Raw genomic sequence first — 15,385 nt, 5'->3', positions numbered from 1 at the left:
ACATCGCCCTGGCCCGCCTGCCCTGCAGTGCCCTGACACTCAGAAGAGGGGGATTGGGATATTCTCATGCAGATTCCCTTTCAAGCATACTGGATTCTAAATTGGTCACTGTCCCCCAAAACCAAAGGCTGTGGGGAGTGGACATGAGAGGAAAACTGGGTGTCCTTGTCCCTTTCTGCTTCTTCTCCTCCTTGCCTTGCCTGGATGGATGGGGGGCAACCTAGAAAGCCTTTCCATGGAAAAGAGGTCTAAACACAGACCCACTAGCAAATGCTGGCCTGAAACGCTATCCTCCATCTCTCACACCTCTTGGAGGACCCAAGCTTGCCTCTGAAAAACCCACTTCCATCCGAAAAGACAGCCTATAGGTGTGCCCAGGGCTCCAGGTGGAGTTTTTGGGAGTGTGAGTTTGTGCATTCCTGTGTGTTGTGCCTGTACCCTTGGGTGTGAGGCAGGACAATCTGTCACTGAATTTTAGCCGCCTGATTTTGGACGGCTCCTCAAGCCCCTAAGACTTACCCTAATTCAGGTGCTCATCTCTCTTTAAATTCTTTGTGCACTTACTCAGCACTTTTCCACACCAGGTGTTTGCCGCCCTAATTGTTTCTTGAGGAGGAGGGTGAACCCATTTACATGCAGCTCGGGGGACAGGGTGGGGGCTTCAATTTGGGGGGCCTTAGTGAAGGGGTAAAGCCCTGGAAGCTGTAGTGGCCTGAGTCTCTCTCTGGACACTGCTGAGTGCCCAGTCTCTGGGTGTGCTGTGTTGGGGCGGGGGGGGGGGGGGGGGGAGAATGCCACTCCACTGTGTCAGCAAAGGACCCACTGGAACCTCCCTATCCTGCTGGGTCCCCATCATCTAGACGATTGGAGCAGGAGGAATGCCAAGGAGGTTGTAAGAAGAGGTAGCTAGGGTCAGATGTAGCCATTGCTCGTGGGATGCCGAAGGAAGGGACAGCAAACCCCTCCAAGGTGGTATACCTCCAAATGTGGCCTCACCACCAAGGCTGGTCTGTGGACTGTCAAGGTCCACGGCCAGATACATGTAAAGAGAGTAAGAATGAAGAGATGCTAATCACACACAAGCAGGCGATTGTGGGTCTCCCTGCTGAATTGGGTGTAGACCTGTTGGGGTGCTGTTAAAAGTGCGGGATGGGTAATGAGCATCACACTAATCACGCTCCATGGGGCTGCGTGCTGGTCTGTGACAGACCGGAAGTGAAAACAACTGTCCGCCACTGGAGACTGAAGTGGGAATGACCACTGAGGAACCGAGGGGAACTCCAAGGGTAAAGAAAAGCTCATGGATGGTGCCCCATCATCTCCCTCACCTTTATCCATTCTTAGGCTGGAGAGAAAGGGAGTCCATGTTCTTCTGGGGGCTGCAGAGGGGGCAGCATGGGTCATGCACAGGGGACCGTTTCCTTAAAAAGACCTCAGAGGAGAAGAGAGACTGGCACTGGGTAGGGCCGCCCAGTCACTGGTGGCTTGTCTGAGCAGTAGGATCCTGTACTGTCTACCCTGTGGGCTGGGGTGGGAATCCGTGGATAAGAAAGTGTCTGTGGTTGGAAGTCATGACCCAGGTGCAAGCTGCCATGTGACAGTCTTACTTGCTAAGGGTCTCTGTGACTTGGAGATGGGCAATTCCTGGCATCATGGGCCACTCTCTTGAGACCTCCAACACACAAAGCCACAGTCTGAAGCTGCGTGAATCACTACCTTTTAATTTCCCTGTCACAGAAATCAGAAGCAAGGCAGGACGAAAGCCACTCTGGTTTTAGAAGGCCAAAACAAGAGGCAATGGGCATTATGTTGCAGCATGGGGATCTTAGGTGAGAGATAAAAAAGAAATTCCAGGTACTAAGGATTGTAGCATATAAGAATAGGGAGCCTTAGCTGGGCATGGTGGTGCACATCTGTAATCCCAGCTGCTTGGGAGGCTGAGGCAGGAGGATCTCAAGTTCAAGATCAGTTGGGGTAATTTGGTGAGCCCCTGACTCTAAATAAAACTTTAAAAAAGGACTGTTGGACACAGGTCAGTGAGAGAACACTTGCTTAGCATATGTGAGGCCCTAAGAAAATCCCCAGTACCTTAAAAAAAAAAAAAAAAAAAAAAGCCAAGAGAAATTGTGGAGGCTTGACTGTTTTTAGGGATGGAAGATAAGTGAGGAAAAATAAACCACAGGAAGAATAGATTCTCTCATTTTCCAAGGATGGACAAGATGTTCTCCCAGAATCTTTATATCCTCAAGAATTCAGATCAATTCCCCTCAAGATCTGGAGGTCTGTGGCTTAATTTTATTCTTCCCGAGATGGAACAGGTATGGGAGGAGGCTCAGACCCTAGAGACCACTTTGCCCATCTTTTCATTTTATTCCCATCTATTCACTTTATTCCCTAATTACTATGAGGAAACTCAAGTCCTAGGCACCCTATGACAGAGTTTCACTTTGTCCCCTAAATTTTTCCATTAATTATTTTTTTGGGGGGTGGGTACTTGGGACTTAACCCAGGGGTGCTTAACCACTGAGCTATATCCCTCAGCCCTTTTTATTTTTTATTGAGACAGGTTTTAACTAAGTTGTTTAGATCCTCACTAATTTGCTGAGGCTGGCCTTCAACTTGCAATCCTTTTGTCTCAGCCTCCCAGGTCGCTGGGATTACAGGTGAGCTTCACCACACCTGACTTCTAATAATTATTGATGAAATGATGGATTGTCTTTAAATGGTGGTGTACTCTTTTCAAAGTGCTTTCATACCCACTCTGTCATTTCATCATAAAAAGGGAGGACGCGTGTGTGTGGGCACTCACACACGTGCCTCATTTACAAATAGCTGTCAATAGGAAATATTACTAGGCCTTCTCCTGAGTCTCACCTCAAGTACTTCCTCAGTATCTCCTGTACTCTCTGTCATTTAAAGACTAGTGTTAGGGCTGGGGATGTGTCTAAAGGTAGAGCACTTGTCCGACATGTGTGAGGCTCTGCGTTCCATCCCCAGCACAGCAAGAAAAAAAAAGTTTTATTAATATCTGGATGAAAGCCACACTCATCTTAAAGTCATCTGCCTGGTCCTATTCAGAATCTCATCCCTTGGTTGCAATCCTCAGCTTATTTTCTTGGGAACTCAGGAGAGTAGAGAAAGTGAGACCCAGGAAGGAGCTGCCCCTGGGTTGTCTTGGGTCAGCGACCCACTCTTTCTCCAGGACCTTAGGAGACTTGCAAATTTTCTGTGCCTCCGTGGCGCTTCCCTGTAAAACCACGTCCATCCCTGCTTAAAACCACGTTGGAAGTCCCAAGGGTTAGGTGATAAGACTTTCTGCAAAAGGGTCCCCAAACTGCTGACTCTCCTTGGTGGTCCTTCGGGACTGGAGACTGATGGTAGTCATTCTAACCTCAGGATGTTTGAGGTCAGGAAGGAACAGGGAGGGCTGAATGATAAATCCAGTCCCCTCCCTCACCTCTAGTGTCCCCTTTCTTCTCCTGGGCTCCCCTCTTGGAGCCCTTCTTTCCCAGATCACTGAGCAGGACAAGGGTACCAAGGCACTGGCTCCTTGGCCATCTGGATTTGGAACCCCACCCTACTCCCTCTTTAAAATGACAACTGAGCCTGCAGAGGGGTGAGGGGCGAGGGCCTTGAAGAAGGGGATCAGGAGGGAGAAGGGAAGGAAAATGTTCTCTCCCAGGCTAGATCTTCAACCTCCACAGTTCTCAGAGGGAGACAGCTGACCCCAGTCCTTTCCTGCTCCTCCCCAGCAAGCATGGTGCTTTAGTTCCAAATAGCTTCTGCTACTTGGACTAGATTAGTCTACCTACAGGTGACCTGGCTCCCCTCCAACCCTGAAACCCTCCCTAACTTTGGCATCTGTCCTGATGCTGCCCTTCTTTTACAACCTCTGTCCTTGGTTCCCAGGGTAGGGTCCCCAGTCTTCCCACCATCTTTCGTTAAAAAGTGACTAGAAAGATCCAGGTTTCATTCTATAATCTGCCAGTTCAGGGACCTTGGAAATATCAGCTAAACCTCTTTCTCGTTGCCAGCCTCAATTTCCCTACCTGCAAAGTGGGATGGTAACAACTACTCTCACAGAGCCCTTATAAAGGCCAAATGCATTATGCATCTGGGAATGTGTTTATAGACACAAGTTGTCGATATTGTCCATGCAACCATGATTTTCTGCACTTGATAAGTTGCTCCTTGAGGACAGGGACTCTTCCTCATCTTTCAGAGCCTGGGATCTGGCCCAAAGTGGTGATCCATAGATGGTTATGGGAATGCCAGTTAGGTCGGAGAAGATCGGAGCCCACACACAGCAAAACAACTAGAAGCACCGAAGGAGACCATCCAAAAAAAAGAAGGGAACAGGGAGGGACTGAGGGAAACCCCGGAGAGTCACACGCCAATGCGAGATGTACACACGATGGATGGGAAAGAGTACTGAGGAGGAGAACCGGCACACAACTTTTACAATCCAGCCCTTAGAGACAATCGAGTCCAAATCCCTCCTTTGTAGGGAAGAAAAAAAAGGGAAACACGTGGGAAACACTTGCCAAATTGTACCCAGGGAGTTCATAGCACAGCCAAAAGAAGAACCTGGCAGAATCACAAAGGCCTGAATTAGGTTCCTGGCTCTAAGCTGAGCAACCCTGCCCAAGTAGTCTCCCACTCTAGGCCACAATTTTCTCATCTGTGAAAATGGAGACAATCATGCCTGTGTCTTCTAGGCTTCTTGTGAGGATTAAATGAGATGATGTACATGAAGTTGCCTATGTGTGCCCAATTGGGAAGAAGGCTCTATAAATGTCTCTGGTCTTTCTCTCCTTCCTCCCGAGTTCTCCATATTTTCTTCTCTTGTGTTTGAAGCCAGATGTGAGAAGTGGGATAAAAAGTCACAGGGTAAGCTGGATCCATACTTGGGGACTGTCCGTTTCAGCCTGGGGGGGTTTGAAATGTGAGTAAGGCTATATTCTTTTCAAGTCCTTAATTGAGAACAGAAAAATATTGTCAGCCCCAAGAGTGAAGGAAAAGTAGTAACAAGTGGGTAGACATTAGGAAGGACAGAAAAGTTAATAGTTGAACAAAGTAGAAAGAACTTGACTTCAGTCTTCTGTATGCGTGTGTGGGAGTGGGGTGAGGACAGGGGTTCTGGAATCTGTCTGGTCTCTACTGCTGCCTAAAGGACTTTCTAAGTTCTTGGGCTATTTATTCTCTTCTGTGTTGGAGGAGAGGGAAGGATGAACTGCCCTGCTAGGTCCCCACCAACTGGGAGGTCTGTGTTGGGCTTGAGAACTCTCTCCTTGGCATTCCTGGCCAAAATGGATGGGGAAATTCGCTTCATTTCCCAGCTCCCACCCCTAGTGCCCCTTGGGGATTTCACACAGCACTGGGGTGCTCTCATGGAACATGGGCTTTCTAGGTCATCTTTGTTTATAGTTCCTTTAAAATCTAGAGACAAACCACCCATTAATTCATGCACTGCTGGGAAGGCGAATGTGTCTTTTAAAAATTCAAAGGAAGCCATTAAACCAAGTTGGTAACCATTGTAACTCATAATAAGCTTTCCTCTGTAAAAAAAAAATGAGTCAGAGTGACTTTCCAGGAAGTTTGGTTACTTTAATTAGCTACTTCTTTTTTCTTGCCCTTAAAAACATACAGTAATTTGAGGATCACCTAGGCATTGATGCTACTAGCCAGGAGCTGAGCCCTGAGGGGAAATGTGGAGGGGCATAGTAAAGCTGTAGCCTGCACAAAAGTTGCAGACATCACTGTCTCCTTGGAGTTGAGAAGGATTCACACACAAATGGTGAAGAGAACAAAACCAACCTGTGGGGTTGATCCACTTACTGAGTGAAGGGGAACAGGGTACCCTAACCACTTGTGGTCCAAGAGCACTTGGCAGCGATGCCCATTCTGTATATTACGAAATCACAGCATCTTAATGAGGCCATTAGAAGCAATAATGATCACAGCTGCCCTGCACCAAGCACTATGCTAAGGGTTTTAGACATCATCTCAAGTAACTCTCAACCCACTCTCTAAGACAGGCATTAATCTTCCCACTTACAGAAGAGCAAAGTATAAATGATTAGGTCACATAGCCAAGAAGCAGCAGAGCTGCAAATTTCTCCAAGCTCTGTTTGATTCTAAATCCCTACTTTTCAAAGGTCATCTGTTCCTGCCCCCTGAGAAGGCACAGTGGCGGGTCTGAGGTCACCTTGGCAGTACCCCTGGATGATATTCAGATTCTGTGGGTCTTAGTCGAAATATGGATTCTTTCTTTCTTAACCTACTCTCTACAGAGCTCCTGCCCTCTCAGACAGGAGGTCAGAATTTGTTCAGTTGGTCTACAACACATCAACCTTCCTAAGCTCCTCCCAGGATTGAATCCCCTCCCCTTTTCTGCCTCAACTTTCACGGTTCTGTGTGGCTCATTCTCACTCCTAGTACTAGTCCCCTGACTTGCTCAGGGTAATTGATGACAAAGCCCCCATGCCAGTCTTAAGTGTGGTCTTCGCCCACATGGACACTTGCTTAGCTGTGTCCCAGGTCATAGGGTCCAGGTGAACAGAGTTGGCTCTGGCCAGCTTGCTTCCCAAATTCCTCAGAATTGTGACTCCTGGATTGACTTTTCTGTCACTGTGGGCACTGAACCCATCACAGTCCAGCTGAACCGATCTCAGATTCTTGAGATTAAAGGAAAATTTCTTCTCAACCGGGGAGAACAGGTGCACTCCACCACAGATCTTAGTAAACCATACCCAGCTAATAAACCCATTGAAAAATGTTTGCAACTATCCTCAGTCCAGCTGTTCTTCCAGCAAATATAAATACAAATACAAATACAAAGCAAATATAAAGACTGTAGCCAGGTGCACTAGCACATGCCTGCAATCCCAACTACTTGGGAGGCTAAGGCAGGAGGATTGCAAGTTCAAGGCCAGTCTGGGCAATTTAGTGAGACCCTCAGCATCTTAGAGAGACCCTGTCTCAGAATAAAAAGTAAAAAGAGCTGGGGATGTAGCTCAGTGATAAAATTCCCCTGGGTTTAATTCCCAATCCCCAGTACTCCCCCAAGAAAACCAGATTGTAGCTATCTATAGTTACATGTGTTTTGCATGCAAGTAGACACTATTTCGATAATTTGGGGAACAGAAAAGTTTATGGAAAATGCATCTTGCAGATGAACCCTCCAAGGCCTCCCAACTATCTTGTCTCTGATCCCAGGTCTTTTAGCTTCAAGAATGGAACTAAAGTGTTCCAGAAGACTTGAAAAAGATTTTAGCTTTAGGGGACATTGATTCTCTTCTAATTTCTATGTCTCTAATGATCCAGATGAAAGGCTAATTGAGGTCTTGTTGGGATGCTATTAAAATTATTTGGTGGTGTTACAATTTCTACTTATCTTTCTGCACGTTCTCTTTAATTACATGCAGTTTTCAAACCAAGGCTTGGGTTATGGAGGTAAAAGGAGAAAGGTATGAAACTTTATTCTCAATCTTTTCTGTCTTTCTTTCCTTCATAAAGTAAAATCATCTCTAGGTATCAAACCCTCCTCTCTGAGTCTATTCACCACCCACACACACATTATTTGGAAGGGCAATATTTGTGCATGGACCTCTTTGGTTAGTTTCGTAAGGACTGTTGAGTTGGGTGAGGTGGCGCATGCCTGTAATCCCAGTAACTCAGGAAGCTGAGGCAGGAGGATCGAAAGTTTAGGGTCAGGCTGGACAACTTTGAAAGACCTAAATAAATAAATAAATAATAAAGGGCTGGGGAGGTAGCTCAGTGGTAAAGCGCTCCTGGGTTCAATCCCCAGTACCAATACATACATACACAAATGCATAAATAAATAAGAACTGTTGGGAAATTTGGGGCTAAAAGACTGTGGTTCCATCTACCAAAAGATATTCTACCTTCAGTAAGTTAGTGACAGCTGGAAACAAGCCTGCTGCTTCTAGCGGTGTTGGACAGATATTTCAAGAAGTGAATCATAGGGCTGAAGGTCTAGCTTAGTGGCATAGTGCTTGCCTAGCATGTGTGAGGCCCCTGAGACTGATTCCCAGTACCGCAGAAAGGGAATTACCTTCCTAACTTCTTTGGTTTGGTTTTGTTTTCTTAAGAATCTGGCTCTTTCCTGACCTCATTACAGAGGTTTGTTCCAGTGAGACCAGTATCTACTATTCCAAAACTCCAGGGTCCCATTTCATATCGGAGAGAATTCCCTTGTTTCCTAAGACCTAGCTTTTGGGTCCGACTGGCTGAAAGACCAAGCAAGAACAGACATTACCCTGCTGGACATTTTCCAACGACTCCCTCCCATACCCTGCTTGCCTGTTTCACCCGCAGAAGAGAAGCCCCTTACCTGGCTCCACCTGGCTGAGAGCACCGCGGGCGTCTGTGGAATCGGCTACATCCCCACTCATCTTGATATCTGCAGAGAAAACACAACTGATTTTAATAACAGGTCACAATTTTTCTTGCTATGACATATGTGGCTTTAACTAAACAGCAAAGATGAATGTGTAATTACAACAACCATCAGACTTTCAAATTCCTGATTCCCGAACATACAATCATTAGAATATTCATCAGCTTAGGGGCACAAATCCCCTCCTCCTGTGCCTGCCTCCTCTCCTAGCCTGCCTCCCCCTTCTCCATTGCTACTGCAGGGTCTCACCTTTTGCATCATTCATCACTACTTCCTTCTATCACCAAGACTCAGTTAGCAAAAATTTAACTAGGGGAGGGGCACTGAGGTAGGGTGGGGGACCCTTCCCATTCCCAACCTTCATTTCCTTTAGGCTTTGGGAGATTTGTTTTATTTCTTTAAAGTAGTATCTGAAATCTCCTTCCTCCCCTCCCTGCTCCACCCTGGAAGGTATGAGTATCCTTGAACCAAAGTTGATCCTCTGATCTTTGGTCTTTGGTTCTCTGCTTGGATCTCAGAGGTCAGTGCACCCTCTAGGGATCAAACCCCAGCTCCTGTGCCACTCCTGTTGAAGATCCTGTCCTTTGGAGATCCTTACCTTCTCTTCTACTCCTTCAACTTGCTCAGGGAGAAAGGGATGGCAGTGTATCACTGCCCTGCTGAAAAAACATACCTACACAGGGCCCCATTGTCGGCCCCCCAAGCATGGCTGGTCTGGCTTCTCCATGCTGCTTCATTTTAATAAATTAAACATTTACCCATAACAGACAGCTGCCACCACCTAGGAGGCCCCTAAGTCTCCTCCCTGGTCAGCAGAGGCAAGAAAGAGGCAACTTTGAACTAACTCTCTGGGCTCCTCTCCTTATTAAACCACCCAAATACTGAAGCTGTTAAAGACAGAAGAATATTTTATTCAAATCATAATGACCCCCCCCCCCCTTCGCCCTCATGCTCTTCTCCAGGGCAGCACTTTAACTCTTTCAAACCTGGTAGTCTTGGTGAGCCAATTTGCATACTCAGCTCCCCAGCCAATCCCAGTCAAGAAGGCAGCCTTAATTTGCATCAGGTAATCAGCCAGTTGGCAGTCGGGATGCCTGAGGTCTGGAGATGATCAGGATAAGGGGAAAGGGTGGACCTCTACCCCAGGAAAAGAGGGGAGAAAGCCTGCATTTTTCAAAGGCAGTGATTGTGTGTGGCTCTGGCGGAAATTTACACCTCCTAGGTGTTGTGACTGTGGTCCCAAGTAACATGGGGAGAAGGGGAGTCCAGAACACCCCAGGAGTCAGGGGGAGGGAGTAAGGTGACCCTAGGAGTTTTATGAGACCCATCAATTGAATGAGGATGCCTTGGTAAATACTTGGAGCTCCATGGAGCCCTCCCCAGACATTGGGGCTGCACTTCACAGTCACAGAGCCCTAATAGAGACTCTGCAATCGTAAGGACCCATTCATCCTGGGAAATGCATTTGGACATTTCTTGAGCCTGATCTCAGTCCTTCCTGCTGCAGTTTCAAGCTGTACTGTCTGCCACGAATGGGATGCAGAATGACCAGTGTGGGCCACCTGAACACATTGGCAAAGGGCCTCTGTGGTTGCTCACTTCTGCTCCGATGGAGAAGTGGGCTTCACTTTCTTTCCCACCTGTGAAGTGCTAGCGATCCCAGAAGCTGGGCATTGCCCAACACAGACCCGCAGCTCACTCACACTGCACTGAAGGGATTCTGCAAGCCCATAATCTGCCTGGAAGGCGCGGGACAGAAGTTCTCTCCCTCTGCTGGTTTTAACCTGCTTCAGTAGAGCTGGGATTCCGAGCATGAGTTTGGGCCTCAGACAAATCTGGGTTTAATAGCTGGGGGACCCTAATCACATAGGCGAATGAGAATTTTCTCATCTAAATAAAAAAGGGGATAATGAAAGATATCTCCCAGGGTTATTGTGAGAATTAAACGAAATAATGAATAAAAACAAAGTAAGCACCTAATAAATGAACTAATCCAACAGACACCGACTTCGACATCAGCCCCTCCCCTGTTGCGTCCTTGTCATGCCCCTCTCTCAGCCCCTCCTCCAAAGGAACAGCTTCGGTTTTCAGTCTTGGCACCTTTATAGCTTGTTCTTTACCTAGGGACCATTAACATTCTCCAAATTCTGCTTTCATGGGAGAAATGTTCATGGGGACAGGGAAAGGTTGAGAGGCAGGGATGCCAGGGTGATCCGAGTCTCTGAATCAACTTATTTCAAACTCCTGGCTTTGAAAGGTACCTCTCTGAGCTAAGCCAGAATATTATACTTGTAACTCAAACTCTCCCAGCATCCATTCCCTGCCTTACTTTTCAGTTTGCCCAGAGCCTTGCTCCTTCATCCTTGAAACTAGCTTACAATTCAGTCTTCGTTATGTCTAAAGGTCACTTTTGAAGACATTAGAGGACCCCTCACTTGGCCATGGCTTTGCAACATCATAACACTCTAGGCTTGGACAGGGATTTGAGTCTGCGTGGAAGGGGAGGGAGAGATGACCTGTGAAACCTCTCCTTCAGACCCATAGGATGCTAAGATGCTCAGAACCTGTTCCTGTTGGGTAGGAGGCTGAGGCTGATGGGTGGGACGAGCGCTTGGGTCTCAGCCTAAAAATGGGCCAACACCGAAACTCGCAGGGACGCTTAACCCTTCACCTGTTGAACAGCACTTGCCAGGAGGGAGTGAGAGAGGTGTGGGGTGGGGCCAGGATTCTCTGTGTTCTTATCTCAGCCCTACTGAATAGGCTCCCTGCCATCACTCCCTTCCCTGGGGAGGCTCAGCTGTGCTGTGTAAAAGCCCAGACCCTCATCCGTTTTAGCTGGCACCATCACGCCCTGAAGCCGGCCTTAACCTCCCTGAGCCTTGGCCTTGCAGGAAAAGCCCCTCCTTAAACATCTGTGAACCTAGAAGGAAAGGCCCAGAGGCATTCTTCCTCCAGGTTGCAGTCTGAGTTACTACAGCGCCCAGGACCTCCTGGGTCAAGGCTACTCTGGGAAAGCAGAAGCCCCACATGGCTCTCCTGGTGTCCATTTTCATGTCATTGGAAGGGACTTAATCTCCCTCCTGGATCCTCACTCAAATACTATTGGGAGTGCTTCTACCAGGTAAACTGCAAGGGACATGCCTGTCCCACTTTAGCTAGCCAAAACTCCCGCTCTCCCCTGGAAATTTCTTCTCTCTTTTCTTTTCCCTCCCATAATCAGGCCTTTCGACCCAAACGTCATTCCTGAGTTCTAACTGACTCTGAGATGTTCAACCCCTCTTTCCTAACCCTGATGGGGAAGAGCTCACTGCGAGAAACAGAAACAGACACCCTGGGGCCAGCCAGGTGTCCCCCTCTGCTGGCTTCACACCATCTCTCCCTAGCTGACTGGCTGGCTGGCTTCTCAGTCTGTTTTTGGCCTAAGAGTGGGATGCCCCTCCTTGGCTGGGAGCCCCTATGTCTGGTGGCCTCTTGCCTAGTCAGGCCTTCGTGTTCCTATATGAGAGATACTCTGTGAAGTACAAAGCGCTGAAGCTCCAGGCAGACCTGAGTCATGGCTTGCGCATAGGTTATCAGAGCAAGAAGACGGCACTGACTCAGGGGCTACAGAGCTAGGGGAGCCATGTGAACAGGGACCAGGGGGCAGGCTATGCCCTAGTTGGTGTGCTCTTATTCTGCCTCCTTCCGCTATCTAAACTGTCCCAGTAAATCAATCAAGGAAGAGTTCCCGAGGTCCCAGGACTAGGAGTTCACAGGGGAAGTCCTTTTTATCAAGGATCAACAAGATACTGGATCACTATGGTGGGAAAAAATGGTACTCGAAAGAGACCAACTTTCACAAAGAGAATCCTAAACTAAGGGACGCTAGACAGGGGCCCATAAGATGGCACTGCATAGAGGGAAGAGGGACCCCCACATGCACAGCAGAGCCCATACAGAAAGGACCTACAAAGATGACCTTGAGAGGGCCGGGGATATAGCTCAGTGGGTAGAGTTCTTGCCTTGCAAGCATAGGGCCCTGGGTTCAATCCCCAGCACTGCAAAAAAAAAAAAAAAAAAAAAAAAGAAAGAAAGAAAAAGAAAATGACCTTGAACCAAAAACCCACTAAGAGGACCCAGTCAGAACCTGTATAGAAAGTTCCAAATTGAGGGATGCATTGGAGGTGCCACTGAAGGGAAGCTAGACAGCTCAGAAGAGCCAAGACTAAGAACTGTCACAGGGAGGCCCAATGGCCCTGAGAGGAGGTGGACTAAAAAATGAGCAGCAGGTGAAAGTAGAGAGATGAATTTGCCCCAAGGTGGAGGGCCCCTTGGTGCCTGGCATCCCGGCCCACGGGAGGAGGGGTACAGCTGTTGTCTGGGAAGCATCAGCCCAGAGCTGGCTCCGGGGAAGTCACAGGGAGGTTGGGCTTCTCTTCAATCTCACCCCCTCTCCTGCTTTCTACTACTCTTAGCCCCTAGGCTGCTTCCCTGCCAGGTCCTGGTTGTCCCACCTCCTCCCATTTCCCCAGAGCAGGAGCTTCCAGTAGACAAGGAGGTGGAAAACCCCCAGGAAGTCTCTGATCTTGGTCCTAAAGAACTCCCCACCCCCTCCAGGGGCCCACCTTTGTAGGAGTCTTGTTCCCATTTGAACCCTGGCCTTCTCAACAGGAAGTAGAGGAAGGAAAAACACCTGCCTAGGGGATCTGCCCCAGGTACCCCCTCCCCTCCGTGTTGGTGCCACAGGGTCTGGAAACAGACTTTCCCCAGACACTGGATGACACCCAGCTGGATGGCTCCTTCAACCTCACCTAGCCCTTCCTGGCACATCCTGGGAGCTACTGAATATCAACACCTCTCTGCCAGCCAGCCTTTCGCTCAGACCTGCTGGGAAACAGTGCTTGAGGAAGTGAGCTTCCCAGGTCCCCTGAGAACCCACTGCCACTTGTTTTTAGGAATGGTAGGACCCGGGAAGGGCCCCTAGCCTGCTCTTTTTCTTAGGGTGGGACAGGAATTGCCTCCTTCCTCCCCCTCACTGTTCTTCTAGAAAGGAGTGCAAGCAACACAATGAAACCCTTAATAACCCTGAAATTCTAAAATAAGATCACTTGGTCCTGGCCACTTTGAGGCAAGGTGCTGGGTTTGAGGTGACCAAGCCAAGTATAGCTTTCTTTTTTCTTTTTTCCTCCCTCCCCACCCACAATACTTGAGACAGAACCCATGGGTACTTTACTATTGAGCTACATCCCCAGTCCTTTTTATTTTTATTTTTTTATTTTGATATAGGGCCTCACTAAGTTGCCAAGGCTGGCCTTGAACTGGTGATCCTCCTACCACAGTCTCCTAAGTCGCTGGGATTACAGGTGTGCACCACTGCACCTGGCAAGTCAGGTACAGTTTTCTTCACTTCGTGTTATTTGCTCAGGCCTCATCCCTCACTCTCACCCCCGAGCCCAGTCCACATCTTAGTAGCTCCTGCCCCAGCACAGCTGTGGAAGGAGGGATAAGCCGGGTAAATGGAGGGAACCCGGTTCACTCCATGCACATGTTCATTCATACAGGGAAAACAGATTTCTGGCAATGGTTTTCCATCTCCTGCATACCCAACCTCAGGAAAGGAGGTCATGGGATATGAGACTCAGAGGATGTGAATGTCACCACCCCCTCTGGGATACAGGCCCATCATGCACCTAGCCTAGAGCACAGCAAAGACTTACAGAGCATGTGAGTGGGCACACCTCCCACACCTACAGAAACACCTGGAAACCATGTACAAGTATCAGTCCCCACAACATGCCACCTTTGGGGTCTGCTCCACCACCTCTTCCAAGACACATGGGGACAGGTAAATATTCCTCTGACACACACAGACACATGTTTGCTCAAGCCCTAATCAATACATGTGCAGCATGACACCTGCCCCCAGGTGTGCCTCTGTAATTGCCCCAACCCACCCACTTCTCCTAAGCCTCCCCCTACAAATGCCCACTTTGCCTCCATTTCACAGAGGTGCCCAGACACCAAAAGTGTAGCATGTGGATACACGTATTTTCCTCACTTATGCACTCCCAGGTCCACACCCCTGGCTGAGGGAGCGAACCACCCATCTCCTGCCACCTCATGGGACTACAGCAATTCAGCACACCCAAGTCCCTTGCAATGCCGGCTCCTCAGGTCTGGGGCTTCAGGAGCGCCCCACGCCCTCACCCTCGATCTTTTCCAGGGTTCCTTATCCCGGACTCACTCCCTTTAGTTCCCCGGACACCAACCCACTCCCGCCCCAAGACGACCCGCTATCCACACCGCCCTCTCCTGGCCGCTGGGGAATAAGTCCCCCCGCCCCTGTCGCCCCAAGGTGTCCCTCTCCTTCACCCCTTTCCGCGCGCAGTGACACCTGTCAGAACTCCCTCCGCCCCTCACCTGTGTGCATGGGCTCCAGATTCACCATCCTGCCCCAGGCGGGGCCAAAGCCAGTGCCCCCCCAGGCCCCTCGCGTCTGCCCCAGCCGGGCTCCCTGGGAAGCCAGGGTCTCCTTCCTCCCGCCCCCGGCCGCCGCTGCCGCGGGAGCCGCTGCCGGAGCCGTCGCCACCGCCGTCGCGCGCTCCGCTGCTCCGGCCCGGGCGGCACTCGGCGCGGCCAGGATTGCCACACTCCCCAGGTGAGCACGCGGCGCGGGGCGGGGGCCGCTGGCCACGCCCCCTGGCAGGGCCCCCGCGCCTGGCCCAGGGCCTATGCAAAGCAGCATTTGCATACGGGGAGCTAGGAGCCCGGCGAGGGGGTCCCGGTGCTGCCGGGGCGGGTCCGACCCTGAAGAACACCTGTCTGCCGGGACCCGGCCTGGCGGCCCCTCCCCACCACACCCGCAGCGGTCCAGCTCACCCTTTTTAGGAACTCTGGCGGGGTATCCAGCCGGGCCTGAGCTTCTGTCTGGACAGGCTCCCAAAGAGTAAGCCTACAAGGAACCTGGAGTGTTTGGAGAAGCCT

General features: G+C 49.6%; 1 protein-coding gene across 3 annotated transcripts in view; it reads right to left on the bottom strand.

Annotated features, from left to right (window-relative positions):
* The window catches only part of Pou2f3 (POU class 2 homeobox 3), a 78,860-nt gene extending 63,800 nt beyond the window's left edge, over positions 1–15,060 (bottom strand). The window contains exons 1-2 of one of the 3 annotated variants that reach the window (XM_047519379.1): positions 14,822–15,060; positions 8,357–8,425 (exon numbers count right to left, since the gene is read on the bottom strand). In XM_047519379.1, the coding sequence (XP_047375335.1) occupies positions 8,357–8,425; positions 14,822–14,849 (97 nt within the window). In that variant the 5' untranslated portion in view covers positions 14,850–15,060. The remainder of the gene's footprint in view (positions 1–8,356; positions 8,426–14,821) is intronic. The other 2 variants (XM_047519377.1, XM_047519378.1) reach the window with 2 other exon arrangements.
* Positions 15,061–15,385: the final 325 nt, after the last annotated feature.

Source organism: Sciurus carolinensis, chromosome 11, assembly GCF_902686445.1.
Source record: "Sciurus carolinensis chromosome 11, mSciCar1.2, whole genome shotgun sequence".
NCBI classification, from domain to species: Eukaryota; Metazoa; Chordata; class Mammalia; order Rodentia; family Sciuridae; genus Sciurus; species Sciurus carolinensis.
The sequence above is the reverse complement of the archived record's forward strand: the minus strand, read 5'-3'. Positions and strand labels throughout refer to the sequence as shown.